We start from the raw sequence: 14,368 nt of genomic DNA, 5'->3' as shown, positions 1-14,368 counted from the left end.
CTTGATGTGCTGACCGATTGCCCAACTACTTGCTTGCTTGTGTCCATTATGCCGGAAATCCAATGAACATGTAAGCTTAAATGTATATTTACGAACCTGAAAGTAGTCTGAATCTTCTAGCTTTGTTGCTCTCATACTCCATTTGCAGTTATCATTAACACATACAACTGAAATGACAGACTTGTTAGATTTTTTAACTTTGAATTCAAATTTCTTCCTCAAGGCAAGCATGTGTAACTTTGATTGTAACTCTATTTTGTTTCGAAACAACTGATCAACTTGAACATCAAATTCATCATCAAATGATTCAGATGATCCCCACTTTCTCTAACCTTCTATACTTTTTTGAGGGACTTGATGAAGTTCCAAAAATGTTCTCATGCATTGCCATTGGTACAAACACGTGTGCTTCATTCTCACTGCTATTTTGAAATAAATCATCAATGTCTTTTTCATTTCTTGAATTCGGTACAGAAGCATAAGTGGAATTTTGGTGGGCATCTGAAACAATCACATCATCAGTAAAATAAATGTCTGCATTACCATTGTTAATATCTCCATCTTCCAATTCGTCATAATTCTGTTGTATTACAACAATTTGATCAATATCTAAAATATGATTTGACACCCCTCTTCCTTCAACATCCAAACATTGCACAACATTTTCAATTCCAGAATTTTGTAATGTATCATTAACACAAGGGGAATGATTATTATACCAACAGTAATTGGTTCAACATTTGGAGTTAAATCAATTGATGTTTTCTCTTCAAGAGATATACAAATAAGAACTTGTTCATGAATAGAAATAAACCCATGTAGATCATCATCATATAAGATTTCAACTGGAGAAATTGAAACGTGTATCATACCCGAGATGACAAATTGCATCACGATCTTATGAGTCAAACAATTAACATTCAGAAAATCTTGAACCTTATCGTACAACTCTGTGTACAAAATTGTAGTTGTTACTAGCAGAGACTTTGTATCTTTTCCATTCCAAACTCAACTACCAGTCGCATTTTTTGTAAATTGTCCAAAATAAGAAATAACGAGTTTTTGACTGAATCCATACCTGCATAATTTTGTGAAAACATTATATAATAACACATAAATCACATATTTATACTCCTCAAAAAAATAAATAAATTACATTTTTATACATAAATCACATCTTTATACTCCTCAAAAAAATAAATAAATCCATCTCAGTCACGTACTCCAATGTTATTTTTTGTTGATAAATATTACTTCATTCTATAAATGTTTAATCTATACATATTTTATATATTTGGAGTAACAAGTCAATGTCATACTGAGCCAATTGTATTGACTCACCACACATTTGACCACATATTATGAATCAAATTTTTTTATTTTGATTTTTTTATATCTGATATCAAATTTACCAGGTGCAATGTTTGGATTTTGATTCAAGCAATTGGCTCAATACCGTGCTTATCAAATTCACATGGTAAAACAATGCTTATTTTTATTTTTATTTTTTATATCTCATATCAAATTGGTATTCTAAAACTCTCATCCGAGTACCCCTAAAGCACAAATCCGGCCACACCCCTATTCTGCCGCCACTCACTCCGCCACCATCCCACCGACTCATCACTACTCCTCGGACAAACTCTTCCCATAAAAAAAACTGAAGAATTCCAATTTTTCTAACTCGATTCTTTCAAAATATTCATAATTAAAAAAATTAAACCTACAAATTATCAAAAAATCATGAAAATAATCAAGTCAAATATATAAAAAAAATTTAAAATCAAAATTAGAGCAATGAATTCTAAGCAATATATTATAATGATTTGACATGAACAAAATTGGTAAAAAAAAATGGGTTTGTCATAACCCATATATCTACTCACACAGTAATATCAATATAAAATCAATTTTTTTGCTTAAAAGGTAAGTGGAAAAAAAGAAATTCATACTTGTTTAAAGAAATAGGATTGATGTGTTTCACGATCGCCTCTATACGCACGAAATTGATGAAATAATAAAATAAAGAGTTTGAGATGAAGAAATTGATGATGAATAGGATTTAAAAGATAGAGGATGATATATCTTTGTAATTTGATATGATAAAAAGATTATTTTGGTAAATTAATTTAACTGAAGACTAAAATTGATTATAGCAATTGTGTAAAGTCTATTTAAGAAAATATCTCTAATTTCAAACACCCACAATGTTAATTTGTTCAAAATTATTTTTTTAAAAAATAATGAGCATATCAGAGAATAGGAAATGAGCCGTACATGGCCAGATACCATGGCCATATTTAACCAGTTATTTACATATCTTGTGCTATATTTACATATATATGATCAATTTATTGGATATATAAAATTTCAATAAATTGATTCCACAATAGACACCAAATCATCCTTCATTAAAACTACTCTCTTGGCACTGATCGAACAAAATTCATTTTTGAGCGATCAAAGTGTGGATGGAATAATGTTTCCACTATGCGTAGCACAATAAATGACAAAACCATTGTCAATATGCACAACTTTGATACATATCAGTGTTGCACTTAGCACAGATGATATACAGATATAGACAGATTTTTATTTTATACCAAGAAGTAGAACTTCTGCCTCTTCATTAGTTGGTTTGATATTATGGTGATGGTACTAAAAATTTCCCAAGACCACATGCTTGCCACCTTAGCCAAATTTGGGTGATTTATCTTGGACTGGGTGGACGTCTGCTTGCATCTAAGGAGAACTGTGAGTGAATGAGTCAAAAGTTAAGGGTTTTGGTTTCACATGAACGAGAAGTCGAGTTAAGTATCCGAAGAAGAAGAAGGTGGTGAGTAAAGAACAGGATAGAGAACAGAACTAAAATCGCATGTCAACAAATTGACGACTTTTCGATGTTTCCAGTGTGACAACTATACGGTAAAGGACGAAAGAGAGTGGGAGTGAAAAAGTGAAGAGGGAACACTGTAAAAAGGGAGAACCATACCAGAATCTCCTGAACACCTGGGAAAGTTGAACTTGTTTTATCCATTCGTCTATGAAAATTTGTCTTTACCTGCTTCAATCGTGGAGATTTTATGTTGAATATTCAACCAAAACTACACCAACATGCTCCATAACATGGGGTAATGTATTTGAAGGATAACATGAGATTAAAGCTTAAATTTCATCCAAGTGCTTGTAGGTCATTCCCACATCTGAATTTACCAAGAAGCCAAATATGGAAAATATCGTTATCCCAAAATCAGACAAAGCCCATATATCTATTTTACCGAAAAAAAACAACTTAGCATGGTCGAATAGAGGACTTGCTTATAATTTTAAACACCCACAATGTTAATTTGTTCAAAATTATTTTTTTTTTAAAAATTAATAAGCATATCAGAGAATAGGAAAAGAGCCGTAGATGGCCGACTAGTTTTCAAATCAGTTGTCCATGGCCATATTTAACCAGTTATTTACATATCTTGTGCTATATTTACATATGATCAATTTATTGGATATAAAAAATTTCAATAAATTGACTCCACAACAAACACCAAATCATCCCTCATTAAAACTACTCTCTTAGCAGTGATCGAACAAAATTCAAGTTTGAGCGATTAAAGTGTAGATGGAATAATGTTTCCACTGTGCGTAGCACAATAAATGACAAAACCATTGTCATTACACGCAACTTTGATACATATCAGTGTTGCACTTAGCACATATGATATACAGATATAGACAGATTTTTATTTTATACCAAGATATGGAACTTCTGCCTCTTCATTAGTTGGTTTGATATTATGGGGATGGTACTGAAAATTTCCCAAGACCACATGCTTGCCACCTTAGCAAAATTTGGGCGATTTCTCCTAGACTGGGTGGACGTCTGCTTGCATCTAAGGAGAACTGTGAGTGACTGAGTCAAAAGTTAAGGGTTTTGGTTTCACGTGAACGAGAAGTCGAGTTAAGTATCTGAAGAAGAAGGTGGTGAGTAAAAAACATGATAGAGAACATAACTAAAATCACATTTCAACGAATTGACGACTTTTCGACGTTTCCAGTGTGACAACTATATGGTAAAGGACGAAAGAGAGTGGGAGTGAAAAAGTGAAGAGGGAACACTGTAAAAATGGAGAACCGTAACAGAATCTCTTGAACACCTGGGAAAGTGGAACTCGTTTTATCCATTCGTCCATGAAAATTTGTCTTTACCTGCTTTAATCATGGAGATTTTATGTGGAATATTCAACAAAAACTACACCAACCTGCTCCATAACATGGGGTAATGTATTTGAAGGATAACATGAGATTAAAGCTTAAATTTCATCCAAGTGGGTGTAGGCCATTCCAACATCTGAAATTACTAAGAGGCCAACCATGGAAAATATCGTTCTCTCAAAATCAGACAAAGCCCGGATATCTGTTTTACCGAAAAAAACAACAACTTAGGATGGTCGAATATAGGACTTGCTTATAATTTTAAACACCCACAATGTTAATTTGTTCAAAATTATTTTTTTTAAAAATAATAAGCATATCAGAGAATTAGAAATGAGCCGTACATGGCCAGCTACCATGGCCATATTTAACCAGTTATTTACATATCTTGTGCTATATTTACATATGATCAATTTATTGGATATAAAAAATTTCAATAAATTGATTCCACAACAGACACCAAATCATCCCTCATTAAAACTACTCTCTTGGCACTGATCGAACAAAATTCAAGTTTGAGCGATCAAAGTGTGGATGGAATAATGTTTCCACTATGCGTAGCAAAATAAATGACAAAACCATTGTCAATACGCACAACTTTGATACATATCAGTGTTGCACTTAGCACAGACGATATACGGATATAGACAGATTTTTATTTTATATCAAGAAGTGGAACTTTTGCCTCTTCATTAGTTGGTTTGATATTATGGGGATGGTACTAAAAATTTCCCAAGACCACATGCTTGCCACTTTAGCAAAATTGGGGCGATTTCTCCTGGATTGGGTGGACGTCTGCTTTCATCTAAGGAACACTGGGAGTGAGTGAGTCAAAAGTTAAGGGTTTTGGTTTCACGTGAACGAGAAGTCGAGTTAAGTATCCGAAGAAGAAGAAGGTGGTGAGTAAAGAACAAGATAGGGAACACAACTAAAATCGCATTTCAATGAATTGACGACTTTTCGCTGTTTCCAGTGTGACAACTATACGGGAAAGGACCAAAGAGAGTGGAAGTGAAAAAGTGAAGAGGGAACACTCTAAAAAAAGAGAACCGTACCAGAATCTCATGAACACCTGGGAAAGTGGAACTAGTTTTATCCATTCGTCTATGAAAATTTGTCTTTACCTGCTTCAATCATGGAGATTTTATGTTGAATATTCAACCAAAACTACACCAACCTCCTCCATAACATGGGGTAATGTATTTGAATGATGACATGATATTAAAGCTTAAATTTCATCCAAGTGCGTGTAGGCCATTTCCCACATCTGAATTTACTAAGAGGCCAACCATGGAAAATATCGTTATCCCAAAATCAGACAAAGCCCGAATATCTGTTTTACCGAAAAAAAACAACTTATCATGGTCGAATAGAAGACTTGCTTATAATTTGAAACATCAACAATGTTACTTTGTTCAAAATTATTTTTTTAAAAAAATAATAAGCATATAAGAGAATCGAAAATGAGCCGTACATGACCAATTAGTTTCCAAATCAAGTGTCCATGGCCATATTTAACAAGTTATTTATATATCTCGTGCTAAATTTACATATGATCAATTTATTGAATATATAAAATTTTAATAAATTGACTCCACGACAAACACCAAATCATCCTCATTAAAACTACTCTCTTGGCACTAATCGAACAAAATTCAAGTTTGAGCGATCAAAGTGTGGATGGAATAATGTTTCCACTATGCGTAGCACAATAAATGACAAAACCATTGTCATTACGCACAACTTTGATACATATCAGTGTTGCACTTAGCACAAATGATATACGGATATAGACAAAATTTTATTTTATACCAAGAAGTGGAACTTCTGCCTCTTCATTAGTTGGAATGATATTATGGGGATGGTACTAAAAATTTCCCAAGACCACATGCTTGCCACCTTAGCAAAATTTGGGCGATTTCTCTTGGACTGGGTGTACGTCTGCTTGCATCTAAGGAGAACTGTGAGTGAGTGAGTCAAAAGTTAAGGGTTTTGGTTTCACGTGAACGAGAAGTCGAGTTAAGTATCCGGCTTCACAATGCCAAGAAGCTTCCACCCACCAAATCCTGCTAGCGAAAATGCCTGAATATGAAAGAGTTAGATGAGCAGTAAATACACGAGATATAAAAAGAAACGAAGCATGCATTTCAATGCCACCAAAAACAGGCTTCCTTGAGCCATAATCCACTCACGTAAATTCGAGGAGTTGCAAGATTAACATTAAAGTTGTAGAAAAAAGGACTAGAGAATGATGTTAACAAATTAAAGCAAAAAGGGATGTGAACTTCAGAAATTCTTGCAGAAACTATATAGCTCAACAGCATTTACACATGAAAGTGAAGGTCAAATCAAATTCTTAAACCCAAATAGATATCTCGTTGTTGCACATTGTTGAGCCATTGTACATTCAACAAATTCAATAAAAAAAAAATATCATACAGCCATATACCAACATAGTCTTCAATATTGTTTCACAACTAAAATCTTCAATCTTCTTTGCAGGCTCCATTATTTTGTGAGTTAACAAGTACGGAAAGACTTCGTGTCAAAAGCTACATGACAAATCACGTGTCACTCTAAAGAATCCATACACCTAACTGCTCCAACTAAGGTGGATATCAACTTAAACAAACGTGTTCATTTAAAACCAACTGCTAACCTAGCACTAGAATGTAATGCGTAGACCATTACGAAGCTTATGGAAAACTTCTGAAAACTCGTAACCCCTTTCTTAAGAGCATGGAGACACACAATGTTGCGACTGCATGAAGGTGTACAGACAATGTCGTCGATCCACGGCCACACAAACAGTATTGTAAATAAATTATGTTACTAGTGATTTTAGTGTTTTAAATGGTGCATCCACAAATTCTAGTGAGACATTAAAGTTTATATTCAAATGTCACAAACCAAAAGTCAACTTTTCCTCTTTGAAAAGCTGTTGCCATTCGTGAGATAGCCTTTACTATGGCTTTGTAAGCAACTTAATATACTTGAAGTAGAAGAGGAAAAAAATACAGAACTTTATAAGGATGGGATCCAAGAAGTAGGCATAACCTCTTCCCATGATTTTCCAGTTGCTTCCAGCAGCGCAGCATTGCAAGCCTTCAGAGTTATGGAGGAACCTGAAAACACAGACGCAGCTTCTTCCCAACCCTTATTATGACCCATACACCTGCACAATATATTTGAATCAAATGGAAAAAAAACTTTTCAATAAATTATACTTTTCCTTTTTGCAATAGCCACAAGTTCAGTTTCATTTTACTGGAATTTGGTGCACTAGCGAGAAGAGTAGTAAAAGACATAAAGTTAATATATACAATGCCAAAGAAGTTACAATCAACAGAGCTCACATTACTGTAAGGATCTCATCTCCCGAATATCTACAAATAGCCTGCTGCAGATGCTCGGCAGTTTGCCCATCCATTGCAGCAACTGAGTAAAAGCTTGAAATAAAATGTACTTTAGCTTCCAAGAAGCCTTGCACTTGCTCCTGCATAATTTTTAATGTCTCCCGAGTCCTCTGTGCATCACTGCTCGAATCCACAAAAACTGAATGAAGTACTGAAATGAGGTTCCATTTGTCCATTTCCATAGATTAAATTGAGAGGCAAACCCAACCTGGACAATATTAGTTCAGGAACCCAGCCTATTTCTTTAAGTTTCTGTGAAAGTTTCACGGCATCAGCTCGTCCGGATTTACTCAAAGGGCGATCGTGATCTATTCAACAAGTAAGAATTTTTTTTACAATTGAATTGTTGTATAACTTTCTAAGCATAGCACTTAGAATTTGTACCTTCAATTTTATTATTATCTCAAATAGAAGATGCAAAAGTAGTAAATTCTGAAAAATTATGGAGAACAAGCCCTGTTTCTCTTGAACGTTTTGCAACCTCTTCCCCGAAACCATGATCAAGATGGAATATAGAAATAGAAATAATTTTTTTCCCCATAAAAATGCAAGTGTTACTGCCGAACTAGATTGAACCTCCCCTGCTGATTAAGTTATATAAGCAAATAAAATGGAGGTTCCACTGCTGCCGTGCACTATCCACAAGATCATAACTCAAATTTCTATATGTTAAACTATTCATCATCTACTGATTCCATTTCTGTGATATAAGTACCTCGGAGGGACCTATTCTCCCAGGAACTCTTAGCGTGGCGGAGCAATATCAGACGTCGAGCGACAGCATCCGGCGGAGTCTCCGTCGAGATTTGTCCTTCCGTCGTACCGACTGCCATTGAATTCCTTACAAAAACCGATGATTGGAATCTTCTGCCTTTATCCAAGCAGCTGAATTGCAATGCACCGGTGCTACTGAGCGGCATCAGCACAGCCACAGCGGCACTCATGGCGGACAAAATTAGCAAATGTTTTGCTTAACCAGATATTTCTGCCGATGATCTCACGATTTCACAAATCGCATCCCAAACAACCGACTTTAGTGGAGCTGAAACAAACAGGAACAAAATATAATAAAAATAAAAGAAATCCCAAATTAACGAAGTATAAATAAATAATTTGTAAAATCTGCTAACGGATACTACAACTTTGTTTTTTTAAATGTTTTAATTTATAATAGTGTGGACCGGATACTTGAGAAACGGTCAAACCGGCAAAAAACAAATAAATGGAGCCAGGCTTTCACTAATTTTTTTGGGTAAAATCTATCTCCCTTTATTTTAATAAAGATCCAGACTAGGTGAACGATTGATCAAGAGTTGTATTATCCATGTCAACACTTTATCGGATGAGCCTGCCTGTCGCACATGGTTTTTCCAGTGCGGTTTACCTCTCTAACGTGATTTGCAAGATATTTCATTAATATGAGATTTAATTAATATACATCGAAAATTAGTTGTTACGAGTTCTCACGTCATAAAAAAATATTCAATCCATTTGTAATAAATTTTATGAATTAGTATCTATCTAACACCTCAACTGCAGTTTCAACTCCATGTAAGGCCAATATTACGTTATTGCCTTCTGATAATATATATACATTTATTAAAATATATCTTCCACACCAAAATCATTTGCCCCTTCCCCAACCAAATCCATCGACCAATTCATAGTACTCCCTTTTGGCTTCTAAAAAGGAAATTCAAAATCAAATTCAGCAGTATAAGTTGACTGTCATCTTTGTTTTTTCAGTAATTTCGAAAGTCATAACTGAAAAATCGAATACATTTGGACGATTTTCCGTATCAACATTTTTTAAATATGTACTGTCTATTTCGATTTTCTAGTTCACTCTTGACATGTTCACATGCCATGTTTTTTTTTTAGTTATGTATTTGATGATTTGATTTAATTACCAGTTGATCGATGTTTTCTTTATTTTGAGGTTATTTCTAGCTTTAGTTTATTTGAATAATCTTATGTTTTTTTTATTCTCAATTGATTTCAGTTATTCACATTTTTTTGTGGCTTCTCTCACCTTTTATCAATTATTTTCGAAAATTACTACTGAAATATTTGAATGTTTTGCTGAAAACAATTTTGAAAATAACTACCGAAATATTGTCTNTTTTTTTTTTTTTTTTTTTTTTTTTTAATACTTACATTGTTGAATTTTCATGTTTTTTCCCCCAAAAATATGATATTGAATATAACTTTTATGTAGATAAAAAAGAATTAAAATTGGGAAGACAATTCCTTCTTTACATGTCCATTGTTATTGACCAAATCGATAAATTCTTTATTTATCGTTATTTGTGGTAAACAAGTTGTTGAGAAATGAATATGTATGTGGATGGCAAGTCTCGTGCTAACATATTACGTTCATATTGGCAAAACTGGCATAAAGGATATTTGATTATGATTTTTTGAGGTTCAATGCTTGTTTGCTGAATGACGACGTAGAAAACATCATAATTTTTTATTTTTCAGATATTCCAAATCTTTGTATTGATAGAAGCCGGATCTGGAAGTACAAATTTTTCTTGAATAGTGTAGTTAATCTCGGCCCTTTCTGAGGTGCGACAGACAAAATAAAATGGCTGATGAACTGATCCTTCTTTTCTGACCAAGACCAAGCTAGTGGCTTGTGCCGTGACTGCTAGGTAAACAAATAATTCTTCTCCCGAGTAGGTTTATTGAGATGTAAATCCACCCCGATAAGATTTTTATTCTTGAAAATCGTGTTCTCTTTTTTCGAAATTTGAGACTTTTCAAAGAATTAATTGCATCTTTTTCTAGCTCAAAGTGCCTCATTTTCTGAACAAGTGTTCAGAAATCATTCAACACATCAACATGTGCTCCATATCTTCTCGTCAGACCCTTGTGAGATCAGAGGTCAACCATGCAAAGACATCCTTATTTTTCTTCAAACACTAGAGCGGCCAACCTTGCCGTGGCTCGGCCATGGTTTTGGCTATCATGACCACGTCAGACGGGGGAGATATGAAAACTTTCTCGCATTCTTCTTTGGTGGTGACTTGGGTGTCTCCCCAATAAAATTCAAGTGATCATGCTCTCAACGCGTGGGCTGGCTCGGGTGCTCGATTTTAACTACCTTTTGCTCTACTCGGACTTCTTCAACATAGCATTTTTAGCTGCTTTTTGATCATCTCTAACTTCTCCAATTGCTCTTCCCATTGCAAAATTTATCTCTGATAAAGGGTATAATCCACTTGAAGGTGGTCGTGGAAGGTCTAGCCAAAATTGCATTATAAGTGGAAGGTGTCTCCCCTATGATGAAGCTGGCAATCCGGGTCTTCCTAGTATCTCCTTCGCCTAGAAAGAGAGGAGAATTTATCATTTCAACGGGATTAACATGTCCTATGAATCCAAATAAGGAAGTGACAACGAGCTCCATCTTGAATTTACCCATGTCCACGTGATCCATATGTTTGATTTTCTTGCTCTGTTGGAGTCCTTTTCAGTAGATCCTCCAGAGGTTATATTTGTAACCCCTCAGGTGGAGGTTGATCTCGGGTTTGCTGCCCCATGATTGTTTTGGTTGACACCTAGAGGACCTCTCTTACATAGCTCTGGTGTCCTTCTTCTCCAATTGTCTTGACCTTTTTCTTCTCAAGCCCGCTTACAGGGCCTACTACTTTATTCTGCATAGGCCAAGATGGCTTTTATGCTTGAATCATGTTGCGGAAGGGACATCCACTACCATAGTATTGAACGTGTGTATATAAAAAGGATTAACATAGTTAGTGGTTGCTTTTTGCTGCTAGAAAATATATGCAAGAAGATTCTGTTAAAATCTTGAAACTTTTGGATGCTTCATGGCTCGATCAAATTAAATTAATGTTGAGCGGCCCTAGCTAGGGTGTTGAGGAAAACCAGACGCTTAATGGGGTCGACGTACTGTTGTAACAGTGCAGCGTTCTCAAATCGAGAGAAGTGCTCTTCTGTATCTCCTTTTTCCATTATACTCTCTTATATTGGGGAACTTGAAGTGTTGAGGGAGATCGGTTGTTAGGACTTCTGTAGAGAATTGGAAAGCTTGGAGTGGAGAAGAATAAGGGGCCACCCAATTTCTCCGGCAAGAGTTGTAAGGTCCAAAATGCGATAACGTAATTCAACTGCATTCAAATTTAGGAAAAATGGAAAATGACTAATCGAATTATTTTAATTGCATTTATTGAATGTGATATGTATGTTTACATGTTTAAAATAAGATTTTATATTAGAATGTCTAAAACTGTGTTTTAAATATTATTCGAGACGCGATCGAGAAACGGAGACCAGAGGACCACAAAGAGAAAATATTTTTATTAAATGATTATTTTTAATTATTTAACATATGGTATGTTTTCAATGAGAATCTCGAAAATGATGCTTTTTGACATGTTTTTACACGTCGAGTCGTATTTTAAACTGGTAATCGATTTTTGAAGAAAACCTGAACTTTTGGGAGACTTGGTTAATATTTTCGAAAATTTTCCTAAACGAAATATTTTACCCACACTATAATGAGCCTGTTATAATAAGGTCATTGGGCCTAAACTCCTATCCAATTATTTATATCAAATTATAGAGTTTCTAAATCACAAAACACTTCATATCACTCAAAAAACCTAGTGTTTTCTCCATCTGCACACAAACACACACCACACGTTTTTTTGAAAGCTATTCACATGAGTTGAAGGGCAAAAAAACGCTGCAAGTTTCCTCCCCCGTCTCTTTGTCAACGTCCCTTGCATCAAGGATTGTTTTTCATACGTGAAACACACAAAGACACGCCTTAATCTTCTTTCACTCATCGTTCATACTATATTATGGGTGTTTAATCATGTTTGCATGAAAAATATAAAAACATCCTTTTATTTTAGTTTTTGAGGCATGTACATGATAAAACTTTGATTTTTATGCTTCTAAATTCATGATTATGATGCACAAAGGGATTGCCTTGATAAGGCTATTAGGAGGGACGTTTGTCAACATGTTTAAGGATCCATAGATGCATGTTTAAGGACTGGACAGTAGGGATGCAAGAGTTGCACGTTTCTTTGGGTTTAAAGAGACTAGGGTTTTCGTTTTTGGTCCTAGGAGGGAGCGGCTGCTAGCTGCTGTTTGGGATGTGTTCAAGAGTCCTAAGGAGGTCTAGTCATGGTTCTAGATAGACTAAGGGAAGGCTGGTGCAAGGGCCTAGACTGTAGGCGTGAATAAGGGGGCGTCGCGCAAGGCTTTATGCGCACGGATGAGGCTGTGCTTGCATGGGCTGTAGGTCTGGTCCAGTAGCTTTTTAAGGGCTCGAGTATGGTCCTAGGATGATTGCATAGGGGCTGGACATGTTGGTTGAAGGCTAGGGACGAAGGGACATAGGGTTTGTTAGAGCTAGGGTTTCGAAAAAGAAAAGAAAAGAGTGCATAATTTATCAAGGGTTTTAAATGGATTGATTTGGTTTGCATAGGGCATGGTTAGGTGTTAATAAGCTATGGTTCAAGTTTGGTAAAGTTTGGTTATGTTTCGAGTTGATTCGGGTTAAAACCGAGATGTAGGTTCAAGTTTTAAAACGAATTGGGAAATTATTCGAGGAGCTTAATTTTACGTCTAAGAAATGTTTATGGGTGTATTTTAAGGTGTTATGTTAAGTTTGGATGGATTCGGGTCGTCGTTTTAAGGTTTAAGGGTAAATTGAGAAAATTAGGGTTTCAGTGAAAAAACATTCATTTTACACCTGAAAATGTTAGACGTCCTGGCAGTGCTCTGAATGCTGTAATGAATGTTAAAATGTTTATTTTGAAAGATTATGAAATTTTATGATGGAAAGCGATAAATGCTAAAAGATGTGTTACATGCTTGGTTTAAAAGAAATTGATATTATTGCATGTATTTTTATAAAGTGATGGAAACGAGGAAAAATGTTTTGAAAAAAGTGATTTAATTGTGACGGTAAGGAAATGAGAATTCGTGAGGGACGAGGCCCCAGTGGAACCCGTTTATGGGACAAAGCCCCGTGGGAAGCCAACGACCGAATTTCCATTGAAAGGATATGATGATATGTAAGGCCAAGGCTTAGTTGACAGGTGAGAATGTCGCTGATGTCCCCGTACACTAGGCCAAGGCACATAACGAAAAAGTGGTTAATGTTTCATCGCCGCCTGGCACAATGGTTACAATTGAGATTGATCAATCGACCGAAAGATGATCACAATTAATGAACAGAATTCTCCTTAAAAGGAATGTATATGTATATGTTTATGATGAAAGGAAAAAAGATATGATGAAAGGAAAAAGGTTTAAAGTTTATGCATGTTCATGAAAAGTTATTTTTATTAAAAGTATTTTCACTGTCGCATGTGAATATATATGTATTAACTTGCTATCTTGGTTAAGGTTTGCTGAGCCATTAGTTTCACTAGGTGTGATCGATGCAGGTGGGCATGATTTTGATGATGTTGGAGGACTTGATGGTTGAACTAGCTGGACTGATGGTGCATGTAACCCAAGGGTATTTGCTAATTTTTCTGCATTAGTATGATTTTAAAGATTTTATGATGTTTATGACTTTTGAAGCTTTTGAGTGGTTTTAAGATGCTTATACTTTATTTTGAAAAATACTAGTTTTAGGTTTGGTTGACATCCTACGATTTTATGTTTTGCATTGTGTTTTGAATTTTCAAATAATTAGTAGGTGAGTTTATTTTAAATGGTGCAAAGTATTTGTATATAAATGTAAGTATATT

The 14,368-nt window shown here is 35.0% G+C and overlaps 1 protein-coding gene across 1 annotated transcript; it reads right to left on the bottom strand.

The window, feature by feature from the left end:
- Window positions 1-5,928: 5,928 nt before the first annotated feature.
- LOC140980778 (uncharacterized protein At3g52155, chloroplastic-like) lies at window positions 5,929-8,643 on the bottom strand. The gene is made up of 5 exons (XM_073446820.1): window positions 8,344-8,643; window positions 7,837-7,936; window positions 7,569-7,748; window positions 7,270-7,387; window positions 5,929-6,294 (listed from the first exon to the last, which is right to left on the bottom strand). Exons 1-5 carry the CDS (start codon window positions 8,570-8,572, stop codon window positions 6,232-6,234), a joined length of 690 nt encoding a protein of 229 aa, XP_073302921.1. The 5' UTR covers window positions 8,573-8,643; the 3' UTR covers window positions 5,929-6,231.
- Window positions 8,644-14,368: the final 5,725 nt, after the last annotated feature.

This window comes from Primulina huaijiensis, chromosome 1 (genome assembly GCF_012295235.1).
Source record: "Primulina huaijiensis isolate GDHJ02 chromosome 1, ASM1229523v2, whole genome shotgun sequence".
NCBI lineage: Eukaryota > Viridiplantae > Streptophyta > Magnoliopsida > Lamiales > Gesneriaceae > Primulina > Primulina huaijiensis.
This window is presented reverse-complemented; position numbering and strand designations above follow the sequence as displayed.

Bases quoted from the DNA above. Each gene is read 5' to 3' on its own strand.
- LOC140980778 (XM_073446820.1), bottom strand. From the start codon at position 8,572: ATGAGTGCCGCTGTGGCTGTGCTGATGCCGCTCAGTAGCACCGGTGCA. The intron at 7,388-7,568 runs GTGAGCTCTGTT...TATATTGTGCAG, and splicing joins GATGAGATCCTTACAGTAAT to GTGTATGGGTCATAATAAGG. The intron at 6,295-7,269 runs GTTATGCCTACT...TTTCATATTCAG, and splicing joins CTGGAAAATCATGGGAAGAG to GCATTTTCGCTAGCAGGATT.